General features: G+C 38.8%; 1 protein-coding gene across 8 annotated transcripts in view; it reads left to right on the forward strand.

Annotated features, from left to right (window-relative positions):
- HBP1 (HMG-box transcription factor 1) overlaps positions 1–17186 on the forward strand; it is a 27856-nt gene continuing 10670 nt past the window's right edge. The window contains exons 1-9 of one of the 8 annotated variants that reach the window (XM_021102061.1): positions 6–25; positions 4725–4775; positions 8715–8898; positions 11137–11365; positions 12004–12142; positions 12491–12602; positions 12690–12802; positions 14822–14978; positions 15574–15718. In XM_021102061.1, the coding sequence (XP_020957720.1) occupies positions 8730–8898; positions 11137–11365; positions 12004–12142; positions 12491–12602; positions 12690–12802; positions 14822–14978; positions 15574–15718 (1064 nt within the window). In that variant the 5' untranslated portion in view covers positions 6–25; positions 4725–4775; positions 8715–8729. 8 annotated transcript variants of the gene reach the window in all.

The raw sequence follows: 17186 nt of genomic DNA on the forward strand, positions 1-17186 counted from the left end.
AGACTTGGTAATGGCGACGGGTTTGGTAAGTAGGAAAGTTTCGGTTGAGAACTAAGAGCGGCGGCGGGAGCGGTAACGCGTGCCAGGGAGGCCGTCGTCAGTCGGAGAGGGAGTATGGGAGCTGCCTGTGGTGCTGTCGCGGCCAGGGGGGCCCGAGCCAGGGCTGCCTGCACTCCGCGACGGGTTTGTTGTCTTTCTGTTCGGGAAGGGGTGGGGGTGGGGAAGGGAGGGGCAGGATCCCGAGGGGATCCGGCCGCCGGGCAGGCTTGGGTTCGCGCTCCTCTTCCTCATGGTGGGAGCAGTTAACCGACCGATACTTGCCCGTGGCGAACCCCCTGGAGTGGCGCCTCCCGCGAGCTCACCTGAGCTTCGCGGCCAGCGGGGGTCTCGGGACTGAGGCTGGGAGGCGTTGGCGAGGATGACGCCCCGGGCCGGGTTGCGCGGTGGGTGGCCGGGCCGGGTGGGAAGATGGGGCAGGCCTAGGCGGGGGAAGGGGCCTGACGCGGCAGCGGGGCTGCCCAAGAAAGTTTGACCTCAACTTCTCGCGTGTGGGCGGGGGGTCGGAGGTTGGCCTGGGTGGGCAGCTGGCCGGGGGTGGGGGACTCTAGTGAGGCGCCGCCTCTTTCGGGCAGAGAGGGGCTTTGGGACGAGCTGGGAAGCTCGCGGAGCTGCTGGGCCCCGGAGCTCATTGTTACGCAGTTCGAATGAATGGGCTCCGTGGCGCCTGCGCGGTGGGGCTGAGCCGAGGGGAAAAACAAGCCTGGAGTCCAGGCTGCGGTCACATGATGGGGGGAGGGGAGGGAACGCGATGAATGGCGAAAGAGGGTGGGGGATGGACTTGGCGTGAACCTGGAGGCTGTGCCTCCGTTTGACCCGGAGCCGAGGTTTGGCAGGAGATTCCAGTCTTCTCCTTCCAACCTATGCTGCTGCCCCAGGCAGATTAAAACAAAACAAAAAAGAATCCAGGCGAAATCGGCAGCCGGGGCCGGGTTTTTGTGGTTTCTTTAAACGCTACTTGCTGTTAGGGGATTTTACTCGCCGTTGGGCATTCTTCACCTTCTGGAGTTCATTCTTTAGGAGTTTTCGGCAACAACCTTCTGTAAAAGAAGCGCTGAATGCGGGGATGTATTCTAGAGCCTTTAGCTCTGGGAGCCACTGATACTAAGGGAGGACGATAGGGAGTTGTGTTTATATTCGGAAGTGTTGAGTTCCACCAACAATTCCGACTAAGTGGTTTATATTTATTTCCCTCTAATTAGCAGCGAATGATTCCATCAGTTACCTTTTGAGAATTAAACTGACCTTAACCTTTGTAAATACTTTTATTGTTTAGCTATTGATAGTGATTTACATTTGTATTGTACTCGTAGGACTTTCTGTCTTTGCTTTTTGTTGCTGTTTTGCTGTTGTTTTCTGCTTTAGCTTGCTAGCGAGAGTGTTGGGGTCAGCTGTTCAGTTTCCGTGATTAAACCACTCAGTTCTTGCCGAGTAGGCAATAGTTGGCAAAGTTTTAAGGAAATCTGAATTATATTCAAAAGAATGAAATATACTCGTTAAGCGTATTAAGTAAAAGAGCTACTTTATACTTTTGAGGAGGCCGTTTTACCACGTTTTCAGCAAAACACCAGTATTTATGAAATGAATCTTGATTTCACTTTCTAGTTTCCATTTTATTTCGTTTCATAAACCGAATTACCTTTTTCAGCCTTTAAAACTCTTCCCCTTTGTTTACTTCTCATACTTGTACCACATACATTATTTTAAAAGTTACCTTCTCCTGGGTTCCCCACAAATTTCCATGCTTCTCAGTGCCTACCTCTCAGACTTAAAACATGGTACTGTCGCTTTAAGGGTTGTCTCCTCCACTGTATTTTAATTTCTTTGGACTTTTTCCTCACTATCCAAATACTCAGTGATGAAGGCAAATGGCTTGGGCTTCATGAATGAATAAACTGCCAGCCACTGAAGGTTCTTGAGGGAGAATTGCAAGCTGGTCTCTTGTGTTTCTGTTTCAAATAAAAATATCAGTACCTTTAAAATTTTTTCTTCCTTAAGCTACCATAAGAAGTTTGTAGCATGTTTATTAGATTATGCCAGGTATTTTACATGTATTTTCGGTATGATAGTGAATATATATCTAGTATGAGAAAATAAATCACAACAAATTTTTTAAGCTGACAAATTGTATATCACAAAATTCAGGAAAAATGATATTCTTTATTAACAGTGATACTCTTGTATATTCTTTCTTTTTTTTTTTTTTTTTTTGTTGTTGTTGTTGTCTTTTTGCCATTTCTTGGGCCGCTCCCGCGGCATATGGAAGTTCCCAGGCTAGGAGTTGAATAGGAGCTAGAGTCACCGGCCTATGCCAGAGCCACAGCAACGCGGGATCCGAGCTGCGTCTGCAACCTTCACCACAGCTCACAGCAACCCTGGATCCTTAACCCACTGAGCAAGGGCAGGGATCGAACCCACAACCTCATGGTTCCTAGTCGGTTTCGTTAACCACTGCACCACGACGGGAACTCCACTCTTGTATATTCTTGTTTATGCCTGACTTGTCAGTAATGCTCATATTCCTTCATATTTTGATCTACATTTACTCTGGTACTTCTTATAATTTATACTGAAATCTTAAAGTTAATCATTGTAAATGTTTTAGGAGGTTTCTGGTAGCTCAGTGGGTTAAGGATCTGCTGTTGTCACTGCTGTGAACTCAGGTTGCTGCTTTTGTTTGGGTTTGATGCCTGGCCTGGAAATGTCTGCATGGCAGGGGTGCAGCCGAAAAAAAGGAAAAAAAAAAAAAGATAAAACAATACCAAGAAATAGAGAAAGAAGGAAAGAAAGAAAGAAAAAATTCTAAAATAACTGTAGTTTTTTAGTTAACTGCATTAAGGCCCCCAAATGTTTTTGGTATAGAAAGTTGCACTTACTACAGTTTTTTATGGAGGCTCATTTTAGCTTGGAATTATGTAATCCATTTAAAATACTAACTTAATTCCCAGTGTTAGAGGTAGAAAGTAATTGCACATTACTTTCTCTTCATCCCCTCTTCGCCAAACAATTTGAGCTTGATAGAGAAGTCCTTCAGGATTGGAGGAGGGCTGTAGATCACTTCCCTTGATATCCATAATGAGGATGGAAAGATAAGGATTCTGGGAGGAATAGACTCTTAAAAGTAGATGTGTAACCTATGTTGGTCTTTACCTTTTGTCCTTTTTCTCAGGTTGTTTTGATTTGTTTTTGAAGGGAAAATGGTCCTATTCACTTGTTAGAGCCCTGTTTTTCTCATACTTTGTTCAGAGCTGAGATGAAGTATGTGGAAATGCTCAGCACATAGTAGGTAAACATTTAGTAAAACCTCATTTCCTTCTTTCTCATTCACTGAAACTTAGCTATTAGTTTTCCTTTCTTTCTCTCAAGATTTTGTGGGTATTCACTTCTGAAAATTTGCAAAACAAGGACAATAGGGCCTTCTCACCTCAAAAAATTTTGTAATATTGAACATGACATTTTAAAGTACAACTGCTGGAGAGTTTTATTCTTTCCTTTTGAGAATCACTGATACAGTGGAGAAGTGGATGTGTGTAGAGTTAACTAAAACACAAGATAAGCTATGTTGAATCCTATAATACCAAAGCAGTATACAGAAGCATGAATGAACAATAGTGTTAGCCCTACCAGGAGAAATTTGAAAGAGGAGCTTGTTTATTTATCAAAATGAATGTTTAACTGGTGTATGTGGGGAGTTACTTTTGAGTACAGACTCTCTGGTGTTCCTTTACTATGTCAAGGCCTTGCTTCCCCCAGATACTTTGACAGAAAACTGAGAGACAGAAAACTGAAAGTTTGCGTATGGGTTTGACTTTTGGTTTCATGTATTTAATTCTCACAGTAGCCCTGTGAAATAAGTAAAGGTACCTTGGGGTTAAGCAACTTGCCCGGGTTACTTGGCTAGTGGGTCAATTTCTAGTCTGAATTTGAAGTCTAAGCTCCAAGGAGGTTTACAGAAGGAAACCCTCCACTATCTCAAGACCAAATTTTTGATAGCCTTGGACAGTGAGAGGTGCATATAAACATACAGAACTCAAGTTAAGCAAGTATTTATTTTGTCCCTTTTGTCATTTGTTTTGGAACTAAAATGTTTTTCCAACTTGATTTGAGGAGTATTGTGATGGGATGTTGATAGATTCTGAGACAAAGTGCTGAAGAAATGCTGGGATTTGCAAGGAGATGTGAGTGCATGTGAATGGGCGCTCAGGACCTGCGGAGGGGGAATAGCAGAGCTAGCTGCAGAGGGCCAGGAGGGACCAGAGGACTGCAGCTCTGCTTCTGTGGCTCCCAAGAGCAGCTTTGTTTCATATCCTTAAGAATAACTCTGAGGAGATCTGTATGTATAGTCACTCTGAATTTCATAATAAAGGGGAAAAAAATGAGAAAAATTTCAAGATTGCAGCTCGAGCCAGCTTATACCAGTCATGTCGGTATATGAAGTACGTACAGTAGATGTTCATTCAGAATTTGAGTCATTAAGTTTGGTTAAATTGTGTTCTCCATACTTAAGATGTTGGAAAGTTTTCCATGAAAAGAGTTCAAATCTGTTATTTAAATTTAATATCAACTGTTTTAAGAACTCATATAGAATTTCTAGTTCTTCACATGTTTTGGGCATTATTAAATAAGGACCCTACACTGACACTACCTATTACCATTTCTTTTTTGAGCACCCTATCAAAGAAAGCTGGGAGCGGGTGGCATAGACAGAAATCGGGAATGTGAGTATGCTGTTTTTTTGTTTGTTTTGTTTTGTTTTTTTGCCACGTCTGCGGCACATGGAAGTTCCTGAGCCACAGCAATGACAACACGGAGTCCTTAACTGCTGGGGAACTCCTGAATATAGTGTTTTTAATACACTTTCCCTTAAACATTTGTTACAGGTATTCTTGCAAACTCATACTGTGTTGCAGTAGAATTTTTTAAGTAGACTGAAAAAAATGTTTAAAGGATAGCTCTGATTATGTGAGACCTTTGTTCAAAAATTTGCATGATTCCCCTTGTCTACTAGTTGTTGACAATAATTCTGGCCACTCTACTTTGAGAATTTGCTCTGTTAGGCACTATTGTTAGTTCACTGAGTTTTACAACAACCTATATAGGTGCTTTTATTATTATTTCCATTTTACAGACAAGGCATAAAGATTTTAAATGAATTGTCCAGAGCACACAGTTAGTAAATAGCAAATACAATGTATAAACTCAGTAGTCTTACTTCCAAGTACTTATCCTTGTCTACAAAAAAACAAACAACGGACCAGTTTCTCTAAACTAGGATTGAAGATTCTGATGCCAGTCTGCCTTTCCAACCTTAGTATTTATGACCACAAGACACACAGGCCATGGTACCTTCTGGCATCTATGTTCTTCTGAACTCATCCAGTGCTTTGCTAACTGAATTTGCTCATGTGAGTTTCATTGGGAGCCTCCCCTCCTCCCTTTTTACCCATTCATAGCCCAGCCCTGCAGAACTATGGTCATTTGCTTATGTCTTTGCACTAAAGTGTAGTTTTCTTGAGAATCATGATAAACTGTTCATCATCGAGGTTCAGCATTGCACCTAGTATAATGCCTTGTATGGAATATGTGTTAAAGAAATGAATATAGGGAGTTCCCATCATGGCGCAGTGGTTAACGAATCTGACTAGGAACCATGAGGTTTTGGGTTCGATCCCTGCCCTTGCTCAGTGGGTTGACGATCTGGAGTTGCCGTGAGCTGTGGTGTAGGTTGCAGACGGATCCTGCGTTGCTGTGGCTCTGGCGTAGGTCGGCGGCTACAGCTCCATTTAGACCCCTAGCCTGGGAACCTCCATGTGCCACGGGAGCGGCCCAAGAAATGGCAGAAAAGACCAAAAAAAAAAAAAAAAAAAAGAAGAAAGAAAGAAATGAATATATACACACGTGTGGATTTATTTTAGTTAATTTATTTACTTGGCTGCATTTGTGGCATGTGGAAGTTCCTGGACCGGGGATGGAACCCATGCTGCAGCATTGACCCGAGCCATGGCAGGGACAATGCCAGATCCTTAACCTGCTGCACCACAAGAGAACTCCTGTATACACATATTTAGATAAAAAAGGGATGTAGCAGTCATTCTTAACCTGTTGGTTCTCGTGATGCACCAGGGGTTGTTTTGAAAGAAAAGAAAGAAAAACCAGTGCATAGGTTTGTACCCCAGACCAAGTAAATCACATTCTCTAGAAGGTGGGGCCTGAGCATCATTGGTTTAAAGCATACGTGGTTCTGTGTGCCACAAGGGTTGAGAATCACGGATCAAGATAAGTTTGCTTGGCTTTTGCAGTAAGAAGGTATAGGCTCATAATCAGGGTTTGGGCCACTTATGCTTGAAAAATTGATTTGTATTACTAGCCACGTCCCTTATAGTCACCAATTTTGTAGGAAGTTAATTGCTACACCCTAGCAGATTTGCTGTAACTATATAATAAGATTGTGATTAATTACTATACGATGGATTGTAATTACTGGAATGTTCATTTCTTGAGAATGCTTCAGATATCTTTTAGATCAACTTTGATTTGCTTAAAAGTAATGACATGATATGTGCCTTTATTGAGATGTGCTGGAAAGCTTATATTTCCTAGGGAGGAGATTTTTGAAGCTGAATTGCTAGCTATCTGGGTCTCCTTTGTTAGCTATTTTCAGTAACTTTTCTGTTTAGAACATTAAGTGCCCAAAATATAATAATGCCATATTGTCAAGCTAGGGGTAATTTTTTTTTTTTAAGAAGTCCTTTTTTAAGTTCATCCTCACAACTATTCAAGGAGGAAATGAGAGCAGGTGTTATTAGCCCTGTTTGCAGGTGGAGATATTGAGTAAGTAAGAAGTTTGGTCACTTAGATCGTAGATTTAATAAGTGATCAAGCTGGAATCAAACCAGTGTTTCCTTGTACTTACCCAGTGCCCTTTTCACTACTCCATAGTACATCTTACAGTTGGTATTGTGTAAGGTCCTAGAGCAGTGCCCAAGAATTGGGTAATGTTTGAGGGGTGCAGGCAGAAAGCATCTGAAAAAAAATTTAGAAATAAAGTAAAAGGCAATAGGCAGTTTGGCTGTTTGTGTCAGGAACCTTAAGAAGATGTTTAATTGCCATCCAACTATTGATCTGTCTCTGGGAAGCTAAAGAAATAATCAGGAGTTCCCGTTGCAGCTCAGTAGTAATGAACCTGGCTAGGATCCATGAGGATGTGGGTTCCATTCCTGACCTCACTCCGTGAGTTGGGGATCTGGTGTTGCCGTGAGCTGTTGCATAGGTTGCAGATGCCGCTCGGGTCCCTTGTTGCTGTGATATAGGCTGGCAGCTGTAGTTCTGACCTGACCCCTAGTCTGGGAACTTGCATTTGCCCTGGGTATGGCCCTAAAAAGCAAGGAAGGAAAAAAAAAAAGAAATAATTGTATGTAAACAAATACTTTGTAATGTTATTTAGAAGAGTGAAAAAAATGGGAACATGTTTAGCAGTAGGCGGGATAGGTAAATTTTGGTACCTCCTGATGATGTGTATTATTTATTTAAAATGGATCTTTGAAAAAATTAGTGACCTAGGAAAATGCTTATGAACTTATGTTAAGGAAAACATAAAGTATGAAGGAAAACAAATGATTGTAGGTATCTGCATGAAAAGGGTTGGATTGTACACCAAAGATAATACACCAAAATATAACAGTATCTAAATCTAGTTGGTGGGATTAGAAATTTTTTCATTTTTTTCCACAGTGGTCATATAGTTTATAGTCACGATAACATTTCATAATTTAAAAATTCATGAATAAAGACTTTGTAGAAAAAAATTTGTTGGTGATTATGTCATAGCTTAGAAAGCTCTTAGAAAGCTTTTTCACTGCATTGTTTGATCAGCTTGGGCTAGGGTTCTTAACTTTTAGTGACTTTTAACAGCAGTGTATTTTCTTGTTTTATTTTGAAAAAAAAGGAATGTTAGAATTTTTTGTGTATTTCATATTAGTTCATTAGAACATTTTTGAAAATTGAGCTTGTAGAGCCTGAGAAATCAGGGAATCTTCCTGGTGCTGTTGCTCATGCTAAATGATTAATTTGATAGTTGCCAAAGTCAAGAGTGTAAGAGTTAAAATCACATTTTACTGTCATAATGAAATTTAATTGGTAGATTTTGCTGAGAAATTATTTAGGTGTATTAATTCATATAGTTTTCTTTTTCATTATAATGGTAGACTTAATATAATGATAGATTTACTATTTGTTTTGCTGTTTCCCATGATTATTATTCATCTTTCTAGAAATAGTAGCCTATTCAGAAGGACATGTATTTTTTTTTTATTATGATTAGGTTCTGAATTCTCATTAAGAAAACATGTTTATGAGAAGTATAATATATGGCCATTTTAAGCAACTCTTTCTTTAATGTTCTTTAGAGAATGTAATTTTAAGTTTGTTAAACTTGCTCACTTTCAGAAGATGAGAAAACAAAATAATGAACACAGTTAATAAGTAGAGAAATTAAAATAGAATCTTCACCAGAATAGTCCATCTGTCATCCATGTCTAAAAGTTTTGAGAAGAATGCAAGTAGCAATGTATGAATAAGTTAAAGCTATAACATTGATATGTCTGATTTTATATCATTTTCAAATCATGATTTGACATTTTTTAAATTTTTATTTTAAGTCGGAGCACCATAACATGGTGTGGGAAGTAAAGACAAATCAGATGCCTAATGCAGTACAGAAACTCCTGCTGGTAATGGACAAGAGAACTTCAGGAATGAATGACTCATTGGAGCTGCTGCAGTGTAATGAAAATTTGCCATCCTCTCCTGGATACAACTCTTGTGATGAACACATGGAGCTTGGTAAACAAAATTGAATCTCAGCGAGATTCAGATTAATTTTCATGTTTAGCTAGCTTTTCCACCTACCTAGAACTGCTAAAAAAGCATGTGAAGTTTTTGTATCATAGTTTTCAGTGTTTTCTTGTTATTGCTATAAAATATTACTTAAAGCCAAGATAACTTTGGGCTAGTTATAGTTATCATAGAGACTCATTTACAAATTATCAAACTAAACAGGCCTTGTGGCTAAAGTGGAGTCTTTAAACACCTTAGTTGTTAAAACCTTGCTGTGTGGCTTTTTAAAAAGTCTTACTTTTGAAACATTGACTTACTTTTGAAACATTGACGTGAACTCAGCAAACTGCCTGGCTACTCTTCATGCCTGGCTCCTTGATATGATGAGAAAATTACAGTGGAGCTTTGAGACTTGAGGATCTGACTTCTGTGATTATCACTGCTACTGAGCTACTCCAAACATACAGGACCTGTAGACGTGTGTAGGTTTGTTGAGGTATGACTTTGAATTGCATTGCTTTGAGGCCAGTGTTGAAGAGAGTAAGCCACTGATGAGTGACCTTGGCTTGCTGCCCAGCTTTTCTTCTTGGTTTTGTCCCTGTTTAATATGCAGTTTTCCTTGAGTTCAGAAAAGCAGTGAAATGTGATTGTTCTCGTTTTATAAATGATAAACTAGAGGAGGTTATGTGCTCCAGTCTCTTTGGGAATTTGGAGATACTGAAGGTCTTGGGATATAACCTGTTTGAATGCTAAAGGCTTGTGGGTCCAGATGGTCATTGAGTAGTGGTTGCTGTTGAGCAGGATGCACCATTTCAATCAGGTTTTTGATTCTCCATCATCACATTTTAGGTTTCAGAAGGATCTGGAGGTCAAAAACATGTACTACCCCTATACCTAGAGTTTAAAAGAGATAAACTCTTCACAGTAAATAAAGATGTGATAGTTAAGGGCTGACAGTGAGAGAACGGAAACTACTACAGTACCATGAGAATTATAGAGAGTGACTATCTTTAAGTTGGTATGATGCTTTGGCTCCTCTGAAAAGGGGGATACCTTTTAGTTTTATGAATCGATATCCTAAATTGGTACTCGTAAGACATTTCAGTTTTAGGAGCTATTCTGGGATATTCCCCTGAATAGGAATTACGAGTATGTCCTTTTATAGTGACAGTTTAGGAGAATTCCTCAGACTAGAAGAACTTCTTGACCTAAATATTGAAGAGACCTGGGGATCTGGAGTTTGTTAGGTATGTGTTTCAGAGCTTTTTTTTTTTTGTTTTTTGTTTTTTTTAAAGGCCTGCAAGATACTTTTCTTCTCCTCCTTTCTCTTTTTTTAATTCAGTTTTTTAGAATTCAATTTTCCTTATAGTGTTCATAGCCTTGGTGTATAGTTTTCTTTCTTAAATAACTCGAGTCTGGCATGAACTCACCTTTTGGAAAAAGTAATTAATAAATATTACTGGGTTCAGACTTTCTCATTAAAATAAATAATTTAGCATAGACAGTTGAATAAGTAGTATCTAAAAATTAATAACATGATCTAAGTTTCATCTTTGAAAATTGTTGATTTCAGGAGTTCTCATTGTGGTACAGTGGAAACTAATCTGACTAGTATCTATGAGGATGTGGGTTTGATCCCTGGCCTCACTCAGTGGGTTGGGAATCCCATGTTGCTGTGGCTGTGGTGTAAGCTGGCAGCTACGGCTCCGATCAACCTCTAGTCTGGGAACCTCCATGTGCTCCGGGTGCAGCCCTAAAAAATAAGGGAAAAAAAGTTGTTGGTTTTGTTTATTACAGTAATCTTGTATAACAGGTTAAAGTGTGTGAACAGTAATTTAATATATGCACACATAAAATGCCTTTTTCCTCATTAATATGGTAACATAAAAATGTCTGTGGGATGTATGGATTATTCTTGGGTGAGCTATAAAAAACTTGGGGGGTGTGGAATTAGAAACCAGTTTGTGAACAGTTGTGGTAATTACATGGTTTGGATAGTGACCTCATTAATATGTTTACATTTATTAGGCTCTCTTGACCCTTAAATGTATAAGGTGTCAGGTTTTGGTTTTTTTTTTTTTGGATTGAAACTTGTTTCATTCCAGAAAATATTTTGAATTTACACTTTTCCTCACAAAATTAACTAGCTACATTTGAGGAAGAGCCTTTCTTCAATTGTCATTATAATATTGTTCCCTGTATTAGTAATTTCCTTCTTAAAATTTTGAGTGTGCTTATTTGCAGATGATCTTCCTGAACTTCAGGCTGTTCAAAGTGATTCTACTCAATCTGCCATATACCAGCTGAGTTCAGATGTGTCACATCAAGAATATCCGAGACCATCTTGGAACCAGAATACCTCAGACATATCGGAAAATACTTACCGTGAGAATGAGGTGGATTGGCTAACAGAATTAGCAAATATTGCTACCAGTCCGCAGAGTCCTCTTATGCAGTGCTCATTTTACAACAGGTGGGAATATTGGCTGTACTTTAATTAAAAACTTCTATCCTTGCAAAGCACTGTTTTTTTTTTTTGTTTTTTTTTTTTTTTTTTTCCTAGTTTTAGGAATAATAATGCAGAGTTCTCCTGTGGCACAGCAGGTTAAAAGATCTGGCATCGTCACTGCAGTGGCTTGGGTCACTATTGTGGCATGGGTTTGATCCCTGGCCCAGGAACTTCAACATGCCACAGGCATGGCCAAAAAGAAAAAAAGTAATAATGCTGTTGACCATCTAATGAGTAGCTTATTAAAGTTAGAGTAGCTTATTAGATCCTCATTTAAAAGTTATTTCTGAAAATTCTGTTGTGACTCAGCAGATTAAGAACCCGACCTAGTGTCCATGAGGATGCAGGTTTGATCCCTGGCCTCATTCGGTGGGTTAAGGATCTGGTGTTGCTGCAAGCTGCAGTGTAGGTCGCAAATGCAGCTCTGATCCAGTGTTGCGGTGGCGTATGGTGATTTATGGTGTGGTGATGTCTTTACTAGTTTTGCATAGGTGTCTTTATGTAATAACATTGGTATTGTGAATATGTACTTCTTTTTATCAAAGGGAAAGCTCTATTTTAAGGACCTTTGCTTTATAGCTGAAATGGCTTCTTTATTTTAGATCATCTCCTGTACACATCATAGCTACTAGCAAAAGTTTACATTCCTATGCACGCCCTCCACCAGTGTCCTCTTCTAAGAGTGAGCCAGGCTTCCCTCATCACCACTGGAAGGAGGAAACACCAGTCAGACATGAAAGGGTAAGTTTATTCATGAGATTCAGCTTTTACAGTTTGCACAGCAGATGACATACATTAACTTTCCCTCTCTAAGAAATTCTTTTGCAGAACACACAGATGGGAAATAGCATCTCTCCTTGTTCTGCTTGTGATCTGGATTAGATTTTATGTACAGCTCTGTTAACTGTTAGGCAAGTTTGTTAGTAGTGGGAACAGGCATTTATTAGCTAAAGCTTCCCAAAACTTCAGTTCAAAGGCATTTTTTTTTTCCCCTAAGAATAAGTTATCCTCTAATAAGAGAGCCTAAAGATGCATATTAACAAAATATATTTTAAAAATAAAAATTAAGTTTATAATGTGTTTTCACAGGCAAACAGCGAGTCAGAATCTGGTATTTTCTGCATGTCCTCCCTCTCAGATGATGATGATTTGGGATGGTGCAATTCCTGGCCTTCAACTGCTTGGCACTGTTTTTTGAAAGGTAAAAGAAATACTTGAAATTTCTGTAGTTTACTTGTGTAGCACAGTAGTCACATATCTAATTATTTGTTTTTTAATTAAACTTTAGGCACACGACTGTGCTTTCATAAGGGAAGCAATAAGGAATGGCAGGATGTGGAAGATTTTGCCAGAACCGAAGGCTGTGATAATGAGGAAGATCTCCAGATGGGCACTCACAAGGTTGATTTAAAATTCTTAAGGCTTTTCCAAGTCTTTCACAAAGGAGCATAAAGTTTACTATTAACCTATAGGAGTATCCTTCATTTACTTTTGTATGCAAATGACATCTACATTTTGGGAAGAGGTTTTGTGACTACTCTGTTGCTTAGCCTGAGGAGCAGTGACTTTAGGTTTTACCTTTGTAACAAAACTTTCTTAGGTGGGAAAAAGTATTTCTTAGCACTTTTTATACATTTTATTTTAGGGAAAACTAAACTGTCATTAAACTTAAAATGAATAAACAAACAAACCAAAGCTTTTTATTAGGTAATCTACAAAATTCCTGTATGGTTTATTGAGAGTTGATGTTAAATTACTTTCAAAATAACCCCATAAAATACTGGCATTTTCTAAGTCTATAAGCAAAAGCAGTAGTGGGCAGCAGAAGGATAAATATTGATTGAAACCTTTATCTTTGAAACCTTTAATTTCTCCATCTCCACTGTGGGCAGAGAAATTGGGCAGGTGAAGTGTGCTTGTTTAAAATTCCTGTTTTGATCCTGCTGTCACCTGTTACTGAGCCTCTTGAGAAAAATAGTCCCTACTTGGCTGCCTTCAGTTTCCCCCTCTTGCTATTAGCTTCAAAGTAAAGTTTACTCTAGCCTGACTTTAGCCTCAACTGCTCTACTAAAATTGTCCCAGAGGTTACTAGCTTAATTCTAATTTCTAAAGAGATTTCTGCTTGTTCTGTCTGACATCTCTGCAGCCTTTGGCGCAGGGGACTGTCTCCTCTTGGTTTGTGTAGCATGGCAGTGATGTGATTCTCCTACTGGTGTCTTGACTTTGTTGATGCCTCTCTTTACCACTGCTCTGCTGATACCACCCAGCTCCACAGTGGCCCGTGGAGACTGCTCTTCTCTGGAAGTCAAAAGATCTAGACCCTCGAGCTCGGCCAACTATTTGCATGGCTGGCCTCGGGCAGACTATTCACCCCGCTGGCACTGGCTTCCTGATCTGTAAGATGGGATTTGATTAGTTTTAAGTTCTTAGATCTCTAAGAAGATTCTGTAATTTAGTTATTAGGATAACCAACACTGGACTCACCCTTTTCTTACCCCTCCAGGCCTATTTTTTTCCCCTTTTCTTTTAAAAGTGTTATATCCTTCTTGATTGCCAGATTCAAACCCATGAAGTTGATTGTTTCCTTCCTTCATAGTCAGTTAATTGTTTCCGTAAAGATTTCTTTGCAGTTATCCTTTTCTTTCATTAGTTATTCTGAGTGGATACTAATAGCTAGCTATTGGCATGTCTGCCTCCTTTGTTTTTCTCTGAACTAAGTGCTCAATAAATATTGGCCGAATTTAAGTTTAGCTTGGTTCTACCACCACTGCACTTGTCAGTTCAAGACTGTAATGGGTTTTCCTCATTATCTTCAAATAAATTGAATACTAGAGGTACCTTTTATCTGTAGACTTTATCATCATCTTAAAATTGATAGTCATATTAATAAAAATATATTCATTCACTTCCCAATACCTTCTCAAAGGAAAGTTTAAGCACTTTGCCTCTCTTTAAGATCGCATTACTTACTAAGTGGGCCTCCCTTTGCAGTCTCATTTGCCCCAACAATGAATTAATCTTGAGTTTTTAGCATATACTCAGCACTCTCCAAAGAAATTGTTGGTTACAACCATTCCTAATGTAAGGCATGTTCTACCTTTCTAAATTTCTTTCCTCTTTTAGATTCCAATTCAAATGGGAATTGAAAGCCCCCCTAATCTTTCTTTTGGGGTTATTATCTCCCTTTATTGAACTTCATTGGCCTTATATTTATGCTTGAAGTGCTTGTTCCAGTCCGCTTTATATTGTAGTAATTCATATTTCTGCCTTTCTTCACCGCTGGGTCAGAAGCTCCTTAATGGCAGGAATCTTGTCCTAGTTTATTTACCTTTTCTACAAAGTCTAAAAAACATAATAGGAACTTCACTCCATGTTGACTTGAATATTGCCAATTTATTCATTCTATGCATGTATTTCCAGGGCTATGGTTCTGATGGTCTAAAGTTGTTATCACATGAAGAAAGTGTATCATTTGGCGAGTCTGTACTGAAGTTGACTTTTGATCCTGGTACAGTAGAAGATGGTTTACTTACTGTAGAGTGTAAACTGGACCACCCTTTCTATGTTAAAAATAAAGGTAGGGCTTCAATTTGAATTTGTAGTAACTTTTTAAAGAAAGCTTCTTAAATCTATAATTATGTCTTGTGGCATAATTCTTTGATGACTAAGAAAAAAATTTTTCAAGAGAAAACTTCTTTCAAACTAAATAAAACTACCAAAGGAAATGCGTTATAATAATACCTAATGTCATTTAGGTGTCTTAGCAGTAGTCAGGTGGAGCTCTACTTCCTGTGGGTATAAACTTTTTAGATTCATGTAGCATACTATAATAAGTTCTCTGTTGTCTTAATATAGTTTGGGGAATGGAGTATTCTGGTAATTCCATTTTGGTTTAAGGTTTAAGCCAAATACGCTTTATACCTGAATCATGTTTCAAAGCCTATTACAGTAACACTATGTCAGACATAATGATTCACAGACTATTTCATGGTCTCAATCATCATCATTTATCACATACTATTTTTGCTCTGTGGCCAAGATACATGACGTGTTAAAAATCTCAGTTTAATAACTTTTTAAAGACTCTGAAGTGATATGTCTGTTTTATAATAAATAATTCAGGTACTTTCACTTTCCATCCTTTCTGTAACTGTGGTTTGATTTGACCTTAGGTTGGTCTTCATTTTATCCAAGCTTGACTGTGGTGCAGCATGGCATTCCATGTTGTGAAATTCATGTTGGTGATGTATGTCTACCTCCTGGACACCCCGATGCCATTAATTTTGATGATTCAGGTGTTTTTGATACATTTAAAAGGTAATACTTTAGAAAAATTTTTTTTCTCTGTTAAAGTTTACCTCTAACCTTCTTCATGATTGATGTTTAGGAACCCAGGGGTAAGGGACACTGACCCTCCACGCAGTCAGAAATCCACCTATGACTTACAGCCAGCCTTCCGTGTAGGTAGATTCAACCAAACATGGACTGAGTAGTATTTATTTTTGAAAAAAATCCACATCTAAATGGACCATGCAGTGCAAACCCATGTTGTTCAAGAGGCAACTGTATATGATTAAATGGAAAAATATTCAGTAATTTAAGTAAAATAGTAGTTCAAGAGGAGTTTTACAAAGAATGAGATAATGCCATTTGAACAACATGGATGGACCTAGAGATTATCATTCTAAGTGAAGTGAGTCAGAGAAAGACAAATATATGATACCACTTATATGTGGAATCTAAAAAAAAATAAGAACTTAGAAAAGAGATGTAGAAAACAAATTTATGGTTACCAAAAGGGAAGAAGGCAGTGAGGGATAAATTAGTAGTTTGAGATTAGCGGATATAAATTACTGTATATAAAATAAACAAGGTTCTACTGTATAGCATAGGGAACTATACACACACACACACACACTTTTTTTTTGTCTTTTGCCACTTTTTAGGCCGCTCCTGCGGCACATGGAGATTACCAGGCTAGGGGTCGAATTGGAGCTGTAGCCGCTGGCGGCCTATGCCAGAGCCACAGCAACGCTGGATCCGAGCCTTGTCTGCAACCAACTCCACAGCTCACGGCAACGCTAGATCCTTAACCCACTGAGCAAGGCCAGGGATCCCGAACCTACAACCTCACGGTTCCCAGTCGGATTCGCTAACCACTGAGCCATGATGGGAACTCCAGCATAGGGAACTATATTTAACATCCTATAAAAAACCATGATGGGAAAGAATCTGAAAAGTGTGTGTGTGTGTGAAATTGAATCACTTTGCTGTACACCAGAAACACAACATTGTAAGTCAACTATATATACTTTTTTTTTTTTTAAAAAAAAAGAGCCATTTTACTCTACAGAGTAGTCATACAGAAAAAGTGATTTTATAAAACATTTAGGATTAGATTAGGAAAAAAAGTACCACATCATGTGACTAAGAATTAAATAGGTCAGCTGTGATTAAAAAAAAAAAAAAAATTTACTAAATCTGGCCAGTTGTTTTGAGCCAGTTCATAAGTCTCTAAGTTGTATCTTTTTTCTTTTGTTAACTGTGTTTTTGTTTAATATTCATTTTGACCAGGGCCATTAGTTGCATGGATTAACAAATCATAAAAATAGCAAAAACTTGACTTTGGAGAGACCTAAAAAGGAAAGTAATTTTCCTGAGACCCCCTGTTAATAAGCAGCAGAACAGGACAAGAACCCTGTGTACTGACACGTGGGAGAGGGTTGGACAGCTGTTTGCATTTATAAGGGACTTTTCTGGTTTTACACTAATAGTCCTGCATCTC

The sequence above is a fragment of the Sus scrofa genome, chromosome 9, assembly GCF_000003025.6.
Source record: "Sus scrofa isolate TJ Tabasco breed Duroc chromosome 9, Sscrofa11.1, whole genome shotgun sequence".
Lineage (NCBI taxonomy): Eukaryota > Metazoa > Chordata > Mammalia > Artiodactyla > Suidae > Sus > Sus scrofa.